A 22,346-nucleotide genomic window follows, 5' to 3' on the forward strand; every position below is an offset into this window, starting at 1 on the left:
TTGTCATCAGTTAGCAAGTGGTGGTACTGGGATGCTAAGGCCTACCACATTTCTGCTCCTCAAAGCAGCTTATGCTGGTAGTTATCCATGCCACTCGCCTGTACGTGGATCAGGAAACAGAGGTCCATGAGAAAGAATTGACTTGTCCCACATGTCACAGTGAGCAAGTTAAAGAGCTGGGATCAGAACCCTGGCCTCTCGATGTTCAGCCCAGTGTTTGACACTATGGAGAACACAGGTGTCCATTAGTCTTCATTAAGTGGGTCCTGAGTTTTCTGCCCTTGAAGAATCACATTTCCAGGTACTGGACCACAGAGCCAGCAATGAAGAAGAGGAATGGTCTTATAGTCCCAAACTGTATGGCTGGTGAGGGAGATTTGATGACTTGCAAGGACTCTTCCAATCCCTTCCCATCACAGTTAAGAATTCTTCACCCCTTTCATCATCATCCAGGGCCACTGTTTATTGACCAGTTTTATGAGTGACCAGATCTTGCTTCACTGTGGCTCATTCTCCCCAGCTCGGTGTCCCAAGGAGGCACAGGGCTTTCTTTCTGCCATGGCTTCTTGGCTCTGAGCCATTTTCCTTCTGAAGCTATAAAGCTGGGCTCTCTTGATAAGTGAGAGAAAGCCTAGAAGTGGCCTTGCCTTGGGATCTTTGGCCATCTCCTACTTGAGAGGGGGAAATATGAGGCTCTGAGGATGCATTTCCACTTTGCCGATAAAAACACTGTATCTTCCTGTGCCAAACAAACTGGAAGATGTTTGCAATTAACCAAATAACTCAAGAGGGAAGGAAACTGTTCTTGCCTACTCAGATGGATATTTGAGAGCCTGAATTATTCAGCAATTTTTCTCTATCCGCAAATTTAACAGTTATTGTCAGTGTAACTAAGTCTGCAAAATAAAAGCATGCTTACTTACTTCCCTATAAAATACAAAGTTTAACAAAGGGAATATTGTGGACTTATTTGAGTTCTTGTTCAGAAGTCAGGAGCTAGAAGGGTCATCAGAAGGAGATTACAAACATTGATTTTTTTAAAAATTCTTAGTCATGTGAATTCCTAAATGAAACTCTAATTTATAAAATAGGTAAAGTGGAGGATCTCTGGGCTTGGCAGAGAGTGGAGACCGGCAGCCCTACCTGCTCAGTATCCCCCTCCCCTATTACCATGAGACTTCCGCAGAACTGCTGGGTTCCTGGAAACGCAGTTTGGAAACCACTGATCTAGTTCAACTCACCTAAGGATCAGATGAGGGAATGAAGGCACAGAGAGTTTATTCAAGCTGTAGTCTCTTCAGACTAAAGACTGGAATTCCTCTCTGTTAGTGCAGTGCTCTTTCATGAAGTTTGAATTTTGCTCTGGTTATCTACTGATATGTAACAAACTACTCCCTGAAATGTAATGGCTTAAAAATAAGCTGGGGGCTAGCTGGATAGCTCTTTGTCTTCATGCAGTCTCAGCACCTTTTAATGTAGTCTCTCCACGTGACCTCTCCAGCATGACAACTTCAGGATACTTGGACTTCTTACAGGGAGACTCGGGGTTCAAAGTGAGATTTGCAAAGACCTGGGCAGAGCTGTAAGACTTCTTCTTGACCTATTCTAAAATGTCCCAAAGTGTAATGCCTATTCCATTCCATTGGTCGGATGGGGACAGTCCTGATTCAGTGTGGGAGTACTCTACACGTAGGCATAAGTACTGGGAAGTGTGGATCACTGTGGAGCCATGGTGGATGCTGGCTACACAATCCCCTTGTTCTGGTATGATCTACTCAATAGAGACTGATGTGATCTGACCTGAAACAGAGAAGACAGAAGTCATTATGGTTTTTCTAGATCATAAGAACACTGTCATGTGGAAGAGTGACAGACTCTCTCTGGAAGGCCACAGAAATCTGATCCAAGACCAAAAAAATCATAATTAATGATGCTAGTTTTAGTTGACTCTAAGAAAGAACCTTTACACAACTAACACAGTCAACTGCGATGTGCTTTCCTTTGTGTGAGTAGTGAGTTTCTCCATCATAGGAGAGGTCTCTCTCATTTTTTTCTACGAATGAAAGTATCTGATTCTCAGCAACAATGACTTAGTAGAGAAACATGCATCTCCTTGAGCTTTGGGATGCTGAAATACTATGTGCATTTCTAACAATCAAGATTTCATATAAATCTAATTCTTCTTTATTTGTCTTTTCTTTTTCCCCCTTTTTGGACATTTCCTTCATCTGACTGCCCACCAATATATAGAAGAAATGCTTATTCCTACTCCTATTACTTGTAAGTATCGACCCGGGGTTAACTTTGCTTCGTGCCCTGTAAGGGGACCTGTGGCATGCATTTCCTGCACCAGCCAAGTGTCTGTTGGTTTCTCATACTCCCGTCTAAGTCATCTGTAGTCTCAGCTTTTATTTTGTGCAGATGTTTTCCATTTGAAAATGCACTCTCATTGTTTGTGTCCGTTATGTTTCTGCCACCTTAGGTTTTTTTACCCTCTGTTTTCGGAGATGTGAAGGGCTGTTTCTCCTCTGTCATTGTAATTTTCTACTTAGAAATCCCCATATTCCAGCAGGAGGTCAACCAAATCCTCCTGCAAGACTTACACACATTGAACAGAACCTCAGATCTCAGCAACCTCAGAGTCCATATGTGTCTATTTAGGAAATGGGTAGCCCTAGGGGCTTAAAGGTTAGAAACAGATTCATCGACTGTTCCCATTATTTCAGGAAGTCTACAGGCCATCATGACTTTTTCTAGAAACAGCTTCACAGGTGACACCCAGGGTCGTTGCTTTGCGCTGGAAGTATCTCTGTTTGATGTTAGCATTAGTGATCTCATACCATCGATGCATTTTGTTGGCTAATTGCCTGTCAACTTTTTATTGAACTTTCTAAATAAATATGATGCTTCATCTCATAATTAAACCAGGCATTTTCAAAACATGAGAGTAAAGGAGAACAATTCCATAAATAGGTCCTTGGTAATGTAAAGTTGGAAAACCACTGAGTTGGTTTCAAACTCCTAATACGCATTTTCCATACTTTAAAATTGAGTTCAAGAGAGGCATGTGAAGTCACACATTCAGTCATCAAAAGCGTAGGATTAAAATTCAGAATGTCTGGCTCCTGGTAAAGTATAATATATTGCCTAACATTCCATGGTGTCCTCCAACCCACACTTGTGAGAGAGGCCATGTCTGGCAGCAATCACCTGCCGAAGCCTTCGCAGATGGAAACACAGCCAGTCAAAGACTCTTCCATCCACTCTGCTCAGATCTTATTCCACAGGTCAATAGACCTAGGCACAGAACAGATAAGATTCTGATACCATTACCCTTGTGTTATATAGAAATCAATGGAACACCACCAACAACACTGGAAGTACCAGAGAATTTGCTTCATTTGTTCATTCATTTGACCAGTAGACATTGAACATGCACATTCTGTTCCAGACACTGGTTGGAGAGATGACCAGGACTTAGAGCCTCACCCTAACAGTGCCTAAACCTATCTGAGAGACCAGCATAAAATCAAATACTTGAAATGTCAGCTCTGAGAGGTGTCTACATGGGCTGCGGTATAAGAGCACTTAATTGGGCAACTCCTTTTTTAATGCAGAGAGGGATACTTATCAGTGTTGTTAGAGACAGACTTACCAATACTGAAGAAATAAGAATTCTGAGCAGAGGGAACAGCGTCTGCAAAGGTGTAGAGGTATGAAACTGTACAGGGTGGTCTTGGTGTGGTGGAAAGAGAATGAGCTTTAGGAATCACAAAGCTCTGGGTTCAAGTCTATGTCTATCACTCCCCAGTTATGCAGCTTTGAACAAATTTTGTGAACTCTTTCAGCTTCCTTCCTCTTAGCTCTGAAGTAGGGTCAATAGGCCTACCTCACCATTACCTTGAAGAGGGAATGAGATGATTTAGTAAAGTGCTGATCACAAAGTTGCCACTCATGAAATGCTACTTCTCTTTCTTTCCTCTTCCAGAAACCATAGGAGTCAGGGCACTCATGTTGGCCCCTGGGAGCTCCTTGGTCTTTTAGGGGTTCTCATGGCCTCAACTTTCCAGAGTCTGTGTGGGCATGAAGTGACCCATCACAACCTCTGGGTACCTTACCCCTTCAGTCTTTCAGCCAGTGTACATGGGTTTTTTCTGGGTGCCCACTTTATATCATGCAATGATTGTACTGGGCACCCTGATGACATCAAAGGTGAACAGTGTGGGAATGTAGGAGACAGGTATACAGGTCCCTGTAGTTCACGGTACAGGGATTAAAAAAAGGCCTTTCCACTGGTGCAGACTTGAAGTCACAGAGCCTAGAATGTGAAACGCATACCAGCCCAAGAACTGACTGTGGTTAAATATCCAAAAGAAGGGAAGACCTAGAAAAGGAGACCAAAAAGCAGAAGGAGAGATCTAAGAACCCCCAAAGAGAAGGCCATTGCTGGGGAGAAACTGGCACTGGCAGAGTTGTTGCAGACAGATGGGAGTGGAAGGCATGGACATGGCCCTGACATTGGCCATCAGTAGTGACTTGTGCAGGTCAGGGGGTACAATTGGGAAAGGAAGCCAACCTGTCTGGGGCCCGTGAAGAAAAAAAGTTATTTTTAACCATTGGGCCCTAAAGTAGTGAAGAAACATGAGATTAGCCACTGAAAGGATCAGATAGTCCTGGGCACCTGTGTAGGTAAAGTCGAGGAGCCTGTGCAGAAGATGCTGGAAGTGGGGTGGCTATAGAAGGGATGGTCTGGGGGCACAGTGTTTGGGGACAGGGAGCAGCCTTGGAGGGGAGGAGTGACAGGCCTTTAAGAACATGGGATTTAGAGATGAATGGAGATGGAGAAGAGAGAACAGAAAGGAAATAATGACATCCGTGAGCTCCAAATTCAACACCCTACTCTGCCAAGTCTCAGGCATAGACCCTGAGCATGTGCTTTAATCCCTCTCCACTCAAAGTGTGGTCCATAGACCAGCAGCATTAACATCACGAAGGGGCTTCTTGGAGCACCTGGGGTCCCTCCTCGGACCTCCTGAGTCTGAATCCCCAGTTCAGAAGATTCCCAGTGACTCATGTGCATGTTCAAGTTTGGGAAGCACTGATTCAACCAGAGTCTTAGTTTTCTCATCTATTAAATAAAAAATAATAATAATACTCTTCTCCTAGGGACCAGGAGTCCACCTGGCCCCCTAGAAATCCCAAAGTCGTCCATGAAAGAGAAAGCCCTTAACACACTTTGGTTGAATAATTTTGTTCATAAAACCCATGTTTATTCATTCAACAAATACCTGTGGGGTGCCCATTTATGTGCCAGGACTGGTCAAGTTTCCAGGATATAAAAGCAAAACAAACAAAAATTCCTGCCCATGTCGAGCTTTCTAGTGGTGTTGATAGAAAATATAAAAGATATATAAGGAAAGTAAGTAACACAGACGTTATGTGATGGCCGGGAGAGCTAAGGATAAAATAGATAAATCAAAGAAGATATGAATTGTGGGTGGGAGAGAAGCCAGGAAAAAATTTATTCAAACAGAGAGACTCTCATAGGTTCCCCCATTGAAAGATCCCATACACAAGACTAGAGGACCCCAAACTTTTTCTGCAAGTAAGAGTTTTTTGGCTTTGTGGGCTCAAACTTTCTCCATTGCATTTACTCAACTCTGACATTGTAATGCAAAGTGGCCATAAACAATATGTAAATTAATTAGCATGGATTTATTCCAATAAAATTTATTTTTAAAAAATCAGTGGGCCATAGTTTGCCAATTCCAGTCCTAGACTTTAAGATACAGAGAAGATGAAATTCAAGGTTTCATTGAACTCTACTGTGAGCTGCACCCTGTGTTTGCTATGCAGATGAAAAGGTAAACAAAGCACACCTGAACCAGCCTGGAAAGGGGCAGAAATTGAAAAGAATTCCCCATTGGTAGCTACCATGTGCCATGTTCGTGTAACACTTACAAGCCCTTTGATATACATACTGTTGTGCTGAGTTTATTTAGACATCAAGATTGAGGTTTGAGGACTTGTCTACATCCCACAGCCGGGGTGTGACCAGGCTAGGGTCTGAACCCAGGACCACATACCCACAAGTCATACTCATCCTTTTCACCAACCCCTGTTCTTCAAAGGATGGGGGACTCCGCCTGGGCCATGTGCTTGGAGAGCCCTTGGCCAGGCTGCAGGAGAGCCAGGATTCAAATGCAAGTCTGTCTGCATGTAGAGCTTCAGTTCTGTGCATGGACATTGGCACCTTGCTAGGGGCCAGAAGTGGTGGGTGTTCCTGGCTAGGGGCAATCCTGTCTTTGCTTTCCTTGCAATTTGCCACATGGTCAGAACTGGAAACATCAGGCAGCCAGATCAGAGGTAGCCGAGAGGTTAGAGTGAGGGGTGACCACAAGAGCTCTAATGAACAGGATAAAAAGAGTTACAGTTAGAAGGATCTGGGGACTCAGTGACACAAAAGAGTCTAGAATGGGATTCTTCACTGTCCAGTGCATGCACAAGAAAATGAGAATAATGTGGGTTTTGGCATCAGCCCTCCATCACACTTGTAGATCAGCCTCTTCTGTCAATCTTGGAATAATCATGACCTTGAACAATGGGACCACTCTGAACCACAGTTTCTTCATTTACACAATGGTGGTGGCAGTAGTGACTTTCCAGCACTTTTGTGAGGGGTGGTAAGAGAGTATACATGTAGTGTGGCCAATATAGAGTAGGCATTTTATGAATAGCAGCTATTATTCCTCACATTCCAAGCTGACAGAAATACTTCTCTAGAAATTTTTTGCCTTTTTATAATAAAGCAGACCCAACAACTTCAGTGCCTGCGTTTTAAAAGGATATTAAGAGTTGATGCATGTTCACAGATTAATTTACTTCAAGATGTGTGATGGGCACAGTAATTGTTTTGAACAGAGACATTTTAGTGGAGTAGTTCTTGTAAAAGCACTAAGATGTTTACCAAACGTTCTGCTGGAGAGAGCATGCAACTGTCTCACTTAGCCTTGGACAAATGCCTTGTGCCAGTGCACAGAGACAGCGATCTGGGCTGGTCCCCGACTGCAGACACTGCAACTCTTCGGCTTTTCCCATACTCGTCCTACCCCTCCCCATTCAACATATTCAAATCTAACATCTGTTCTTCAAGGTCCAGATCAAACCCTGGCCCCTACAGGAAGTCTTCCCTGATTCTCTCCACCTGTGAGAATGGCCTTTTCTCCAAACTCTTGCTGTAGTTTCTTTGTTATCAAGGGCGGGTGTAAATAGGTCTTAAAAATATTCCCTGATCATTGGGGTGTTCCCCATGGTGGCCCTAACACACACAGTGAACTCCTGGTAAACGTGTAGGGGTGAATGGAAGAACAAGATGAAATTAAAATATATAACAGCTTCAGTCAATAGGAAGGTGATCTGTCTCACTTAGCCTTCTATGTTAAAAAGAAAACATAGCAACAATTTTTAGACCACTCCAGACATTGTACTTCCCTTGTAGAAGTGGCTTTCAGGAAACCTTTGCTCCTGTTCAGCATCTGTGACCTGGACAAGCCACTCAATCTATTTTAAGTCTCAGGTTCCTAATATATAAAGTGGAAATATAAATGCATAGCTCATAGAGAGCTTGCAAGGATTCAATGGAAAATGTCTAGCACATAGTAGGTCCTCAACCAAAGTAAGAAACTAGAAATCGCCTTCTTTTCTCAAATGCACACACGTTTGCACATCCTAGGCTGTTGCAAGTCAAATGTCATTACCTCAATACATTCAAAGAGGAATTTAAAATAATTATATCAAGAGCTTCTCAAAAAGCATTTTATGTAATTTATCAGTCACTTCAAATAAAAATGAAGAAAAAATAGAAACAAAAGGAAACCATTTAAAAAGTGATAAATATCAATTACCAGAGGCTCACAGCAAACATATTGACAAGTGAAAATCTAAGGCATTACCATGAAGGCAAGTCAGGAATGCCTGTCACGCTACCACTGTTCAGCTGAGGGGGAGACCTCGGTGAGAATTCTAATTCCTGGGCCCCACCCTTTTGGGTTTGTGGCCTAGGGATCCGCATTTTAACCCACATCTCAGATGATTACTTCGCACGCTGACATCCTCACGCCACCCTGATGTAACTATCCCCTCCTCAGTGTGGTGCCTTTGCGCATGCAGTGCCCTCTTTCTGGCACAGCTGTCCAACTTCTATGCCTGGAAAAATTTCAAGATCTTTAAAAAGGGAAAACGGTAATTCTCCTATTCAGGTGGCCACCCCCAACTCCCACAGACACAATCCGTAGTCCTGGGCTCACATTTCTGTTCCTTCGCCTTTCATTCATTTTCCCACTGACTGATTCATTCATGAACTGTCCTTGGTTTGTCACTGCCCTTGGTGTGTTTGCATGCCTATCTCCTTGCCGATGAGGGCTGTGTATTCCTCATCTTTCATTTCCCACCGCCTAGCTTGGTGCCCAGGACAAATCAGGCATCATAAGGTTGTATTGGTTACACAAACGAGTATACACACAGATGGGTGTACATGTGAGGTTTGCTGCCCCCCTATTTTGTTCTATCTCCCATGGAGTTATATTACTCCATTCTCTAGAAGTTAGTTTGTATCCATTTTCATTTATTTTGGCATAGGGTGGTGGCGGGGCTTTCAGATCACCTATTTGGTCATTTTAAGTTGTTTAGGTTTCAAAATGCTGTGCTCTTGTGCCACAATTATAAATGTGTAAAATTAATGAGTACTCCTGCACAAGATTGATACAAATGCACTGGGTACATCATGTATACAGATAGATTTGGAGGGGGGTTGTGACTGAACGGGTGCTTTATTGTTTACTCTATTGAATTAGAGTCTAAACACATCTGTCATGAATACCAAATAGAGCAGATCTATAAGTCAGAATCCGTCCCCTTAACCAGGGAAAATACAAATGAGTGTTTCCCCTCCAAAGGTGGTGAAAGATGTTTATACTTCCTTTAAGTCTATACTTTAAGTTTTAATATGAACCAGGTATTAAGGAGGTCTTGAGGCTTAGAAAGGTCTGTCTGTGATTCTAAATGCTCCTGTTCTGTAAACGTGTTCAAACCTTGTAAAGAAGGTGTGAAACAGAGCGTGGGGCGGGGGGCATCTCTGTTGACAGAGACAGGTGACCAACTGAGGTGTGTTTGGAAAGAGCAGTTCCTGGGGAGGACGCTGCGATGTGCTCCTCAGATCCCCCTTGAAGAACGAAGGTTACTCCCTGCCACCGTACCCGACCCACATTGCCAGAATCGGTGCTGGCAGACAAGTCTTGGCTAACAGCCCCCTTCTGGACCTCTTGCCCTTCAGAGCTGCCTCCCCCAAAGTCACCCATATAATCAGTCAACACAGAGGTGGAAATGTCACCCCAGCTTCAGAAGTTCCAATGGGTTTGGCTCGAATCACTGCAGCAACTACATCACCATTTAGTTTCCTTTTTTGCCCACTTTTTTTTCCCTTCCCTTCCCTTCCCTTCCCTTCCTTTCCCCTCCCCTCACCTTCCGTTTCCTTCCCTTCCATCAATGTTGACCCCAGAAGCTCCTCCTAATTGATCTCCTGGCTATCAGTCTTTGTCTCAGCATCTGATTCTCAGGGAACACACCTGTGATACTGCCTTTGGCTTTTGTTCACTTTGGCCCGGAGACAAGTGGAACTGAGCATGTGCTATGCCCCTCCCTGACCGTGCACACCTCATTTGCCTGTGGACACACTTGTATACCAGCTAATGGGAGTCACCACTTTGTGGCCCGCAGATGATACTCTGAAAAGCCCTCCCTTGGGCAGCTGTTCATTCACGGCCATTTGTTTCTCACCTGTGCCTGTGCACGCCTTCATGCATAGCTCCTGCCTGGGAGAGCTCCTGTAGTAAGATCTTTTCGCTGAACCATCCAGAGGAAAGAACCAGGTTTCCAAGGGCCCAGACACAGTATCCCTTGTCAGTGTGTCATCGGGGCAGGAATGGATTCAATTCTACAAGCACCTGCCTTCAGCAAGCACTCCCAAGTGGGAATGACTCTTGCAGCTAGGGCTGTGGCAAAGAGAGGATTCTGAGCTACACAAACTGGAAAACACCTAGGTGCTCAGCATAGTGCTTTCAATGGAAGGACGTGCTTTAGTTAAGCTCTACAATGATGATGATGATGATAATGATTACATCTTGTGTGTGTGCGTGCGCTGCTTTATCTCTTCCAAAGCGATTTCCCACCTATCGCCTAGTTGGGCCTGGAGGTACTTAGCAAGATATTATTACATAGATGAGTGCGCCGCATGGGAAGGAGCCCTGGGCATTCTGGCCCCACAGTTGTAGTTCAGTTGCTTAACTCCATTTCAGCGTCAGTTTCTTATATGTAAAATGGGGATAATAACACTGCATTCCAGAACAGCTGTGATGTTTCAATGATACAGCTTTTCATTCATAAGCGTTTACTGAGCAATTTCTTTGTGCTGCACACCGAGCCTGGTGTTAAGTATCTAGGAAGAAATACCCTTCTCTCAAGGAGCTCAGGGCTGAAAAGGCACCTTGGACATGTAAACAAATAGCTATAAAATAATGTTATAAATATGTGAAGGAGGCGCAGTGACATCCCACCATAGGGAGGAAGTCGCCGGTTCTGTGTCTAAGAAAGATCCCATGGCTAAAGATCCTGAGAGGTGCCTGGTGTAGGCCCAATGCAAGATGCTTCCCTAAAGAAATGACATATTCACCTCCTTTTCTTTCTGGCTTAGCTATCTGAATATACACACACATATACACACTTATGCATGCATACTCCCAGCGGGGATGGGGAGGCTGGGTTCTGATTCCCACTTGTCCTGCCTAACAGCTACGACTCCTAAGCTCTCCGAGTTTCCATATCCTACCTATAAAATGAGAATGGTAGTCATCGATGCATGGCCTTATCGAAAGAAGTTGAATAATACGATGCACGTGCCAGGGGAAATTGTTGTCGTTCACTCAACTGTGGAGCAGAACTAGAACATAGCTGTGGTTGGGTGTGTCAGAGGAGATGGGTGATAGAGGTTGTGGCAACCAAACTAAATGACGTGGAAGAATTTGCCAAATAGAATGAAGTAAGACAATTAAGACGGTGGTTCTTAAACTTCACGTATTTTCTTCTTTGAGCAATCGGATAGGACACCCTTCCTCCTGGCATCCATGCCTGCTGACATCAACGAGAGGGGTCAAGGGGAGTGAGTTAATGGTTCAGGCCAGAACCACAAGGGGAGTCAATGTCATTTTCACACAAGAAGACTTTGCAGACCAGTAAATAGAAAGGAAGGCGGGAGTTGAAGATAGAAGGGCTGCCATGGTTATTCCTAAATGCAGGGGATAGGAGACCAGCTTGTTTTTTGTAATGCCGCTGCCAAGAGCAGCGTTAAAAGAGACATGAACCTCAGGACGCAGAAGGGGCCCTGTGTTCTGCACAGGCCCAGGGGGAGTCATGCCTTCCCCCTTCCTGGGGGCGGAGCTCAGAGGAGATGCTGTATGTTTGCGGAGGGCAGCCAGGGAAAGAGGGAGTCACAAGCCACAGCCTGTGAAGAAAGACTGCAGGATGGATTGCATTGGGCTTAACGGAAGCCTAGACACGTTAAGTTTCCCCAGGTTATTCTGATCAGAAATGCTGATTGAGAATCACCCATCTGGGGCAGCTTGAGAGGCCAGAGTCACAGAATATAGGCATTTGGAAGATGAGCGCAAGGCCTCGGTCTGGCCACAGAACCCTCAGTTAAGAATTTGGTCTCATGGGGCCATCAGACAGCTACGGCTTTGGTTATGATAATGGAACCTGAGTTTGGAGGGCAGGGTCCGTAGAAGACAGAATGCCATCGGACGGCACTGTTTCCTTCCTTTAAATATTGAAGTGGACAATTCTTATGCTGTTCATAAATGTGTAGAGGCCATTTAATGAATAGCAAAAATGCCCAGGCTCATTTTTAAAGAGTAGTTAATTTCTCATACAATCACTCCCCACAGTGGGGTTGGTGCACTGCGAGAACCAAGACCGCTCAGCCACGGTCAGTCTTTTGAGAAAGAGCTGTTGACAAGCGTTATTATCGAGGAGCCCTCGAGGAGCCCAGTGCTTCTGTTTATGAGGTCTCCTTCTAAGCAGAATGAAAGAACAGTGGCTGAGCTTCTTCCTGGAGCACTTTTTCATTCCAGTGGCTTTGAACCACTGTGCTGGGTATCCTAAGAGGGTGGAAATTGGTGTATGTTACAACCACCCACGTTAAGCTGAAGGACTGAAAGATAAGCATGGTCATTTTCCTGTTTTTAATAGGAGACTTGATTTTTGTTAAGAGTGAAAATATGATTTCATTAATGTTATAAACAAAATTGAGCCTCAACACAAAGGAAGGCTTGTTTTTTTTTCTGAAAAATGGATGCTTTAAATTTATTGTTGACACTATTCCAAATGTCCCCATTCCCCAATCCTTGCCTGCCTCCACCCATCCCTCACTCCCCCTTCAAATAGCATAGCAACAATGCACTTTTTTGGAAAGGGAGAAAAGCTCAGGTAATCTGTATTTTACCTTATTCTTTCTTTCTTGTGTCATTTATAGTTTGGACATCTACCACCAAGGAGACAACCTCTGATGAAAAATCTAAGCTCAAATGTGGTTGATAAGGGATTTTACACTATGCTTTTGTCTTTGCTTTATTCAGCAACACTACCATGAAAATGTGGTGTCTAAGGTTTTTCCAGGGATCCGTGGCTGATTCCAAGTGTATGCTTCCATTATATCACTGTGCCAGGGGTTTTTCAGCCTTCTAGGCTGGGTGCAATTTGCTCAGTAAATTATACTTCAGTAATCTCACCTCCCACTCCTTAATGGCATTAAAGTGTGCTTTTGCCTTGGCTCTGAATGGTGAGGAAAACAATACTTAGTACCTAGAAGCAGTATTGGAGTAAACAAAAGTGCGGACAACTGAATTTGGGTTTGAATCCTGAACTCTGCTCTTTCTAACCTAGCTTCTCTGAGCTTCTGCTTCCTCTGTAAAGGAGGGACAGTCATACCAGATTTGGAGGGTTGCTGTGGGATTTGCCAGGGTTACGTAAGATAATGTGATGCATGTCTGATGTCTGGCTCTATGTCTGACATGCACACAGTAGGTGTACCATACATTGTAGTTATTATTGTGCTTTATGGTTTATAGTACTATGTCTACTTGTGTTTTGTGGTTTATCAAGTACTTTCTTATACATACTTCATGAAATCTGCAAGTCGATCCAATACGGAAGTATTTTAAATGGAAGGAAATAAAGGCTCATCAAATTGACCAGGGACATAGGCTATATGAAGAAAGATCCATGGAACAGGAAGTTGCCAGTTACTGGGGCTGTGTTCTTATCATGCACTGGGATGTGAGCGTGATAAGGATTCTGAAGGAGGTTACTTTACATGGTAGCAAAACTGATAATGATCACATCCTTTGAGACCAGGTAGGCCATGTGATGAATAGGCTCAAGGTTGGTCTCTACTAGAAAGTTTTAACCAAATTATAATAGGCCAGGGAAAAAAACCTGTACCAACCAGTTTATTCCTTTAGATAGACTCACTGCAGAATTAGAACAAGAATCAAACAAGAACAAAGATCATTTATCTTTTTACAATTTTATGAAATTTTATAATCTTTGTTAGAGAAACACAAACAAAGATTAAAGGGAGGTTCGGGTTGGGGTTGTTTTGTAAACAGGCCCCTTGAGTCACACTTTTAATTTTCTAAAGTAAACTTTGTCCCTTACCATGTTTTTGTTTGTAGTGTCTTGGAAATAATCATGTGCCATGAGGGCGACATTATTCAAATTCAGCCACAGCAGATACAAATAGCTATTAAAATGCACCCAGGTAATGATGATGATTAACATGACTACAGGTGTCAGCTTTCATTATCTGGACAGTTGAGGTTTGAAGCCTTGGCCCCACCGCCTCTCTTTCAAATAAATGTGCAATGGCATTTTAGAATCAGCTTGTTGGTATCTGCGAGAAACCCTGCTAGGCTTTGACTGGGCTTGCACGGAATTTGGTGAGAATCGATGCCTTTATGTTGAGTCTTCCAGCCTCGGAGCATGGTATGTCTGTTCTTTCGCATGAGTCTGCCTTGATTCCTTTCAGCATCCTCTTCTAGTTTCCTACATGCAGGTCCTGTCCATGTTTTGGTAGATTTATACCTGAATGATTCAGGTTTTTTCATGCTATTGTAAATGGTCCTTTTTTTCATATTCTGATGGTACATTGTTAATATACAGAAATGACACTGATTTTGTATATTAAAAAATAAATGTACATGAAACCAAAAAAATAACAATAAGGTGAGAAAAGAGAGGCCTCAGATGGAGGAAAAGGTCTGTTGCATGACAAGCGGATTAGGTTTGCTAACAACCTAAGTGCTTAGCCAGGTGCTTAGCAAAGTGTCCAATATGAGCTCAAAATGTTAATTCCCATGTCTTGTCTTCTTGTTTTTTGTGGCACTTTAAAAGCCACGCTCTGTTGCCTGAGTGGAGGTTATGGAACTTAGAACTGTGTGGTAGTTAAAATGTTAAGACTTGGTTTTAGGCAGGCCCACATTTGGATCTTAGCTCTGCCATAAGTATATGGTGGTCCTGAGCTGTGTGTTCCTGAGCATATCTCTCACTCTCTAGTCTTCAGTTTCCTGCACTGTAAAGTGGAGATGGTACCTGATAAGCCTATAGCTTGACCATGTCCCAGTGCCTGGCACCTAGCAAACACTCACTGAGCAGTAGCTATTCTTGTTGTTGCTGTTGTTGATAAGTTACAAGGAGGAAGGTTCAAGGGAAGCATAAAGAAGGACTTTATAACAATGCTCGTTTTACAATAGAACAAATTGAATGTGAGGTAGTGAGCCTCCCACCACAGGAGAATGGGCGACCCTTATCTAGGATGCCATGGGGGGGAGGGGGGTCAGGCTTCCCTAAGAGCTGCACCTTGCATTTAGGTACTATAATTTCCCCCCATGACATTAGAAGCAAGTGGCAGCCATCCCAGGTCTCCCTAGTCACCTAAGACACTTGACCTACAGACGCAAAGAGCTTGAAGCAGTAGACAGAAATGGTATCCATGAAAAAACAAACGCAGCCCCGACTCATCTTTCCATCAGCTGCAGTTTATGATTGCACATTAAATGCAATTGCTTTCTTTAGGAGGCTGGTGTTGAGACCCGTCATCTCTAGCCCAGTGCCATCCATTCTAGCTTTCCCCAGGAGTGCAGACAGACCAGCCGCCTTCCTAGTGTACACTAATTAATTTATCTCATGCTTGTGATTTTACGGCGCTTAAGTGCTGGAGCATTTCTGTTTATTCTTCTGCCTGCAAAGCACCTCACGTAGCATAAAGACCATGAATCTCCATTGCAGACGCCGTCTGTCTTGGGCTAGGGAACAGCCCGCCAGCTGCCTGTTGTCTTGCTGGCACGGCCTCTTCCAGCCAAAGTAACACATCCATTAATTTATCCTTAATGACATTTTGACATTCCAATCAGTTCATCAGATGTTCCTTATGCACGACTTCTCCCGCACGGCAGGGCCAGGGTGCCAGGCCACTCTTGATGCATAATGCATGAGACCAGTGCCCCACTCAGTACCCTGTGACAGACAGACGCATCTGCTAGTCACAGACTGTGTGTTCCTAACAGCCCTGCTCCCCAGTGATCCACACCGATGCCTTCAGAGACGTTTTCTTCTGTGCTTCCAGCCTGCTGTGCCTGGGGGAAGCTGGTCAGTGCTAGGGGAGATGGCCTAATTCAGAAACATACATGCAACCGTGTTATTTGGGGGTTAAAGTAAGAGTGTATTAAGCCTGTGCCACGCGCAAAGGATTTTAAAAAGCTTTAATTCCACTAATTCAGGTGGAAGAAGGACCTATGGCAAATCTAACATCTTGAATTTCATTACTCTGCTACTACTTAAAAATAATGATCACAAAAACATTCTGATAACAATGGATATCAAAGAAGAAAAGAAAATTATCCTTAATACCTTCAATCTAACGCATCAGCTCAGACATAGTTTCTCATAGTGGTAATCACATTTTAAACAGTTTTTATTTGCTCGGTTTTTTTTAACTTAATGTAATCCAGTTAGCATTTTTTCCATGTTGTTACATAGTTTTCATGTTTAATGGCACTCCATCATTTTAATAGCTGCATAATATTCCATCCAGGGGATGCACCATAATTTACTGAACCGGTCCCCTATTGTTAGACATTTATGAGGCTGTAAGTGATCGTTTGCTCTTCAGGAAAAGGAGCAAAGCAGACTGAGGGAGAGAGCAGGGCTCTGCAGGCTGAAGAACAGGAGCTCAAATCCCACCTTGTCCCTTCATCTGTTTTATGAGTTTCACATGAACCCTTCTAGGCCTCGATCTCTCACTTATAAAACAAAAGAAATTGTCACCACCTTAGAGTGTTGCTGTGAGGATTACAAATGTGTTCAAGGTACCAAACACATGCTAGAATCTGCTAAATGTTAATCATACATTCATATATATTTACCAGTGGTTCTCAGCCTGAGGCAATCTGCCCCCTACTCCCACCCAGGGACGTTTGGCAATGTCTGGGGATATTTTTCATTGTCACAACTAGGAGTGAGGGGAGCTACTGGCATCTGGGGGTAGAGGTCAGGGATGCTGCCAACCATCCTGCAATACACAAGACAGCCCCATACAATAAAGGATTATCCCATCTAAAGTGTCAACGTGCCAAGGTTGAGAAGGCCCTGGAATAAATGAAGCTGTGTTTTCCAGTGTTATCTACATAATATATGCATATTTCCCTTTTTAATAGTATTGCATTAGAATAAAGTCCCGAGAAATTGGAAATTCTGGATTAAAGGGCATATCATGCCCATTGGCATTTTTAGGGGTGGGGTGGGGTGGGAGATGGGAATAAGGTTTAAAGTGACTGATGGAGACAAGTCAGCAGGTAAATGGTACTGTTCCCCAAGGGGATGGGAGATGACATTCTCCCATAGACCAGCAGTTCTCAGAGTTTAGTCCCAGCATCTCCTGGGAACTTGGAAATGCAAATTTACAGGCCCTGCTTCAGATGCACTCAGTCAGGAACTCTGAGGGCAGAACCCAACAATCCCTGTTTTAACACTCTCTCCTGGGGATTCCGATGCCACCTCAAGTCTCAGACTCACTGCTGTGCACCACCTGCAGAAAAAGGCCACCTTTCAGGATGGGAGTTAGAACTCATTCAAGTATGGGCAGTACATGCAGAGATAAAGTGTCAGGTGTAAATCATGGGGATGCTAAAACCTGAGACAGAGCAACAGTAAAGGAATTATGTGTCAGTCTGTAAACATATTTGAAGTTTTTACAATATTGCGCCAAGCGTTAAACTAAATGCTAGAGAAAATACAAATAGATATATTATGTAAATAATTATAATGAAGGGTAGGGTGATAAGAGGGGCAGGCAAATCACTAGGATGCAGAAACAGGAGAAATTAACATTTATTATTTCTAGTCCTCATAGTAACTCTGTGAACCAGGGCTTACCAAACACCAGTCTACAGATGCGGAAACTGAGTCTTCGTCTCATAGAGATGGAGACACGATTGTAATTACACAGCTGATTAGAAGCAGGGGCCAAAGTCCGCGGTATGTCCACAAGGAACATAGGAACAGAGCACAAGGAACAGAGGGCCATTTGCCTAGCCCAGAGGTTCAGAGCTCAGTGGCCTGAGAGCATTCAGGGCAGTTCCCACTGTCTGAATCATAGACTCTGTCCTCCCCTTCCCAGAAGGCATGCGTTCCCTTCTCATTGCCTGTTATTCAACAAACACTTACATAGAGAGCTTATTGGGTAGGAGACAGGTTCTGTTGTAAGAACTTTAATATTTATAAATCCCTGTCTACTGCAAATGGCTGTGGGAATTCACTACAATTATTTCTATTTTACAGATGAGGACACTGAATTATAAAGAGGCTAAGTAATTAGCCACATAGCTAGTGAATGGTGGAGCCAAGATTTGAACCCAGGCAGTCTGGCCCCGGAGCCCATGCTGTTCCCACTGAGTTCTGCTTCATGATCTAAGGGGTAGTATGGACATAGGCCCAGAGGGAGGACAGCCTTGTGTCTGTCTGGGAGCATCTCCTGTGCTGGTTCCCCAACCAGCTCCCAAAATGGTCAGCCTGGGCCTGACTCAGCCCTTAGAGGAAGGAGCGTGATGTGTAGGAGAGCCCATTCTGGCAGGGAAGACAGAGAGGCAGGAACAGGCAAGAAGGCAGTGGCAGAGACAGACAGGTAGAGGCACAGACTCGGAGAGCAAGACAGCAGAGAGGTGGAGGTGACGGAGGCAGTGGCCGGGGTCCCTTGGCCTTTCAAGTCATAGTGAGATCTGCTGCTATTGCTTCTATAACTTCGCCCTCCTAGAGGAAACACAGAGAAACCTCAAGGGAGAGTGATGGGGGTAGGAAAGGAGGGACCACCAGTTATGTTCTGGAATTGGTGCCCAGTGGAGGTAATGGCAGACAGAATGTGCATCACCTGAGGGATGTGAATGGGAGGGAATGTGAACTTTCTGGCTCCCTGTGTCTGTACATGTGCATGCTTGTGTGTGTGAGTATGTGTTTGCCTAGAGAGGAAGGGAGCCAGCTGAGAAAGCCAGAGACAAGGATAGATAAGTATAGGTCCTTGGCTAAACATGACATAACAAGGCACCTTAGAGGACAGTCAGAAGCCTGGCTCCCTGAGTTGGAATCCGAGCTCCATCTCTTGAAGCTTCTGGTGGATTATTTCCACTCCCTCTGCCTCACTCTTTGACCTCATCGAGTTGGGATTTTGTTCCAACCTCATAAAGGTATTAGGAGAATTAAAGAAGGTAATACACTGCATTTGGAAAAGCCTTGAAGAGCACTTGGCATGGAATAAGTGCTGTATAAAAGTTTATTAGGTAAACGAAATAAATTTAGGATTTACTGTTTCGTGGTCATTGTAATCATTTCCTAAGGCTGCCATAACAAAGTACCGCAACCTGGATGGTGTAAAACAACAAAATTTCTCCTCCTACAGTGCTGGAGGGCAGATGTCTGAAACCGAGGTGTCAGCAGGGCCATGCCCCTCTGAGACTCTGGGCAGAACCCTTCTTTGCCTCTTCCTAGTTTCTGGTGGTGGCCAGCAGTCCTTCCTATTCCCTGTCTTGTGGCTGCATCACCCCAATCTCTGTCTCTGCCATCACACGTCACTGTCCCTGTGTGTGTCTGTCCAAATTACCCTCTTCCTGTAAAGACATCAGACATATTGGATTAGGGTCCCTCCTAATGACCTCAGTTTAACTTGGTTACATCTGTAAAGACTCTATTTCTAAATAATGTCACATTCACAGGTACCAGAGGTTAGGACATCAACATGTATTTTAGGGAGACACAATTAAGCCAACAACTGTCATTTAAAAAGCATCAGTTCTTTCCATGATTCTTGGATGCCAACTCACCTCTGTAGTAAGATCAACACCCAGAGAGGTAAAAGGGTGTGTCCATGGTAACCCACTGGGATCTCCAGCCTCCCGATCCTCCGTTCTCTGATGAAACAGGATAAGGATTCTTCGCTCATTCAGGCCTGCGGAAGGGCGGGTTCTCAGCATGAGGGTTCTCAAACTTCACATGCATAAGAGTCACCACCTGCAGTTTCAGATTCCATAGGTCAGGGGAGTGGGGCCAAGGCAATTGCATCTCTAATATGTTTATAGGTGAGGCCACTGCCGCTGGTGCCTAGAGCACGCCTGGGGAACCACTGTGCTCCATCGGTGGTGCTCAGGCCTGGTGGCCCAGTAGGACCCCCTGGAGAGCTTCTGCAAACCCAGAGGCCCAGGCCGCACCCAGACCAGTTACCTTTGTGTCTCTTCAGTAATTTTTAAAGCTTCCTATATGATTTGTACAGCTGAGGTTGAGAAACATGGCTCTGAAAGACATCAAAGATCGTTTTTAGAGAACAACCATTTTTCAGGGTCTCTGCTTCAGAGGATTCATGTTTAATACATAATGAAGTCATTTAAATTAACATGGCTGTTTCCTGTATTTAAAAGATTATCATGCCAGAGAGCACTTATTGAGTGCTTACTATGTACCACGGACCAGGGAAAATGCTTTGCTAGTCACTTACCATTTAATCTTCACGGCTGTCTCCCGGGGAGCGCTGCTGTTACCTGCGTTCTACAGACGGGGCAAGTGACATGCTGAGGGACGAGTCCCTTGTACGAGTGCTCAGAGCTAGTCTGAGACGGAGCCAGGTTTGGATGCCAGGCTGTCTGGCACCAAAGCCAGTGTGTTAACGGCTACATCACCCTGCTTCCCGACACAAGAGAGCAGTGGGCTCTCCTCTAAAGCCAGCATGCTGCCATACTGTCATCGTTTACCTATTGACTCTGATGAGGCACAGCCCAGCGGCTGCCTCAGTTGTAGTAATTCTAAATGGGGTTTGGTCTAATGAGATTTCTCTGCATTCATAAGGGAATAGGATCCTGTGTGCTGAATTTGCATTTACGACGTCATCCCGAAAGGGGAGGTGGAGGGAAGTTGGAACAGGTGTCCTGAGCTGGCAGGCAGAAAGCAGGGACGGGTCCTGATGTCTCCACCCAACTTGGTCTGGGCCTCAGTTTCTTTTGTCAGTGAGCAGATGGCCAAGCTTCCCTCCAGGTCTGAGGCGTAACTTTAACTGGAGATCCAGCCCTGTCAGCACAGCAGCATCCTGGCTTCAGAGAGCGTTGTGCCCACTTGTCACAGGCGTCGATTCTCCGTTGTGTGTTTTCTTGTCTGCCTCCTAGTGGCTGAGATAGCTCTCTGGGTTCCAGCCTTTGTGTTATCCTAGTCTGTCCAGAGATGCAACTGGAAGGGGACTCGGGGGGGAAGAGCCCCACAGGGCGGGGAAAGAGTGCCTGATCAGTGTCTCCCTGGGAGGCTTCACTGCTCTTCACGCCCAGGGAAGGACTGTGGCTTGATCCCCAAGACTCTTCCCCCAGGGTACCTGGGCCTCCTGTTTTCAGCCCAGGACAGATTCAGGGGTTTTGCAGAATCTGGTCGCTGGAATTCCCTAGTTCCTCTCGCCCAGGTGGTCTCTCAGTCTCTACTTGAACTCCCCCAGTGAGGGAGCGCTCATTTCCTCCGAAAGCCTCTACAGGGCCGGTGTTGTGTCTGGCTTTTCCCCTCCTGGTCATCTTCTGTCTAACAGCCACCAGTACAAAGTAGGTGCTCAGTAAATATTTTTTTCAACAACTTGCCTAAAGAGGAAGAAACTGATAATGTTGGGAAGCAGACAATGAAATCTCAAAATTGGAACCATTTGAGTTGGGCCTTAAAAAGGGGAGAGAAGGTTGCCAAAGGACAAAAATAAGGAAGGGCAATTTAGGCATTGGGCACTTCCAAAAGACACCCACATAGTTCCACTTTGCTAGAAGTGCCATCTTTTTGTCAAGCCAGTCTGGTTCTGATGCTGCACCCTGGGGCCACCCAGAGCCAGAAGTCAGATGTGTAAAGAGAGCATTTCTGAGAATTCCCCCTCCGTAAGACATATGCGTGTTTGTTTCAGCCCCTCCTCCTCTCATAGCAGGGTTTCAGAGCTCTTCACAGCCCTGCAGCCCCCGCCCGCAAGCCTTCCCCCCGCCACTGCCCCCTATACAGAGTGGGGCTCGGAATAAACGCAGGCCTCGTGGGCCATCACAGGCACCTCCCCGCCACCTGCCCTCACTCAGCTACCAAGCAAAGGTCAGAGAGACCTCAGAGTGATCTGTTAGAAGACAGACTATCAAGAGCTGCAGCCACATCATACTGTCCCCGCCTGTCAGGAGCAGTAAACTTCGGATTACTACGTCTTAAAGCATTCTTCAGCTCTGGAAATGAACCTGCAGAGGAATATACAGGCTTGTGCACGCTCTCTTTTTACAGCTTTTGGTACCCCCTGCTGGTGAAATTGTGCGACCCAACTGGCAAGAATCTCAGAACAAGGAGAAAAGGAAAATTCCAAGTTTGTGAAGTCAGAAGCACTTGAGTCTTCAAGGATCTGAGGATTCTAGAAGTTATATGACTATTGCATCCTGTTACTATTTTATGAGGGGTTTTTAAAAAATGTATAGCTATGGCTATTCTGTGGGCTCTGAGGGGGAAAACCTCTGACTTTTGTGAATATTCCATTACTTCTTCAATCATCCCAAGAGGCTTGAGACCACCATGGGGAGGAAATGCTAAGTTGTTACCCAAAAATATTATAAGTGTAAATATTACAGGTCAAAGAATAATTTCATGCAGGTTTTTCTTCCTCTTCCCTTGCATGTATCTTTTTTTTAAGTGGTTGTAATTTGCAGTCAGAG

At 44.7% G+C, this 22,346-nt stretch overlaps 1 protein-coding gene across 1 annotated transcript in view; it reads left to right on the forward strand.

Annotated features, from left to right (window-relative positions):
- Positions 1 to 22,346, forward strand: part of PTPRT (protein tyrosine phosphatase receptor type T) — a 668,669-nt gene that overhangs the window by 536,780 nt on the left and 109,543 nt on the right. Inside the window, exon 16 of the mRNA XM_054574063.1 lies at positions 2,251 to 2,280. Within this exon, the coding sequence (XP_054430038.1) occupies positions 2,251 to 2,280 (30 nt within the window). The remainder of the gene's footprint in view (positions 1 to 2,250; positions 2,281 to 22,346) is intronic.

This window comes from Pteronotus mesoamericanus, unplaced genomic scaffold (assembly GCF_021234165.1).
Source record: "Pteronotus mesoamericanus isolate MK-2021 breed Mesoamerican mustached bat unplaced genomic scaffold, CSHL_Meso_final contig_25, whole genome shotgun sequence".
Classification (NCBI taxonomy): Eukaryota; Metazoa; Chordata; class Mammalia; order Chiroptera; family Mormoopidae; genus Pteronotus; species Pteronotus mesoamericanus.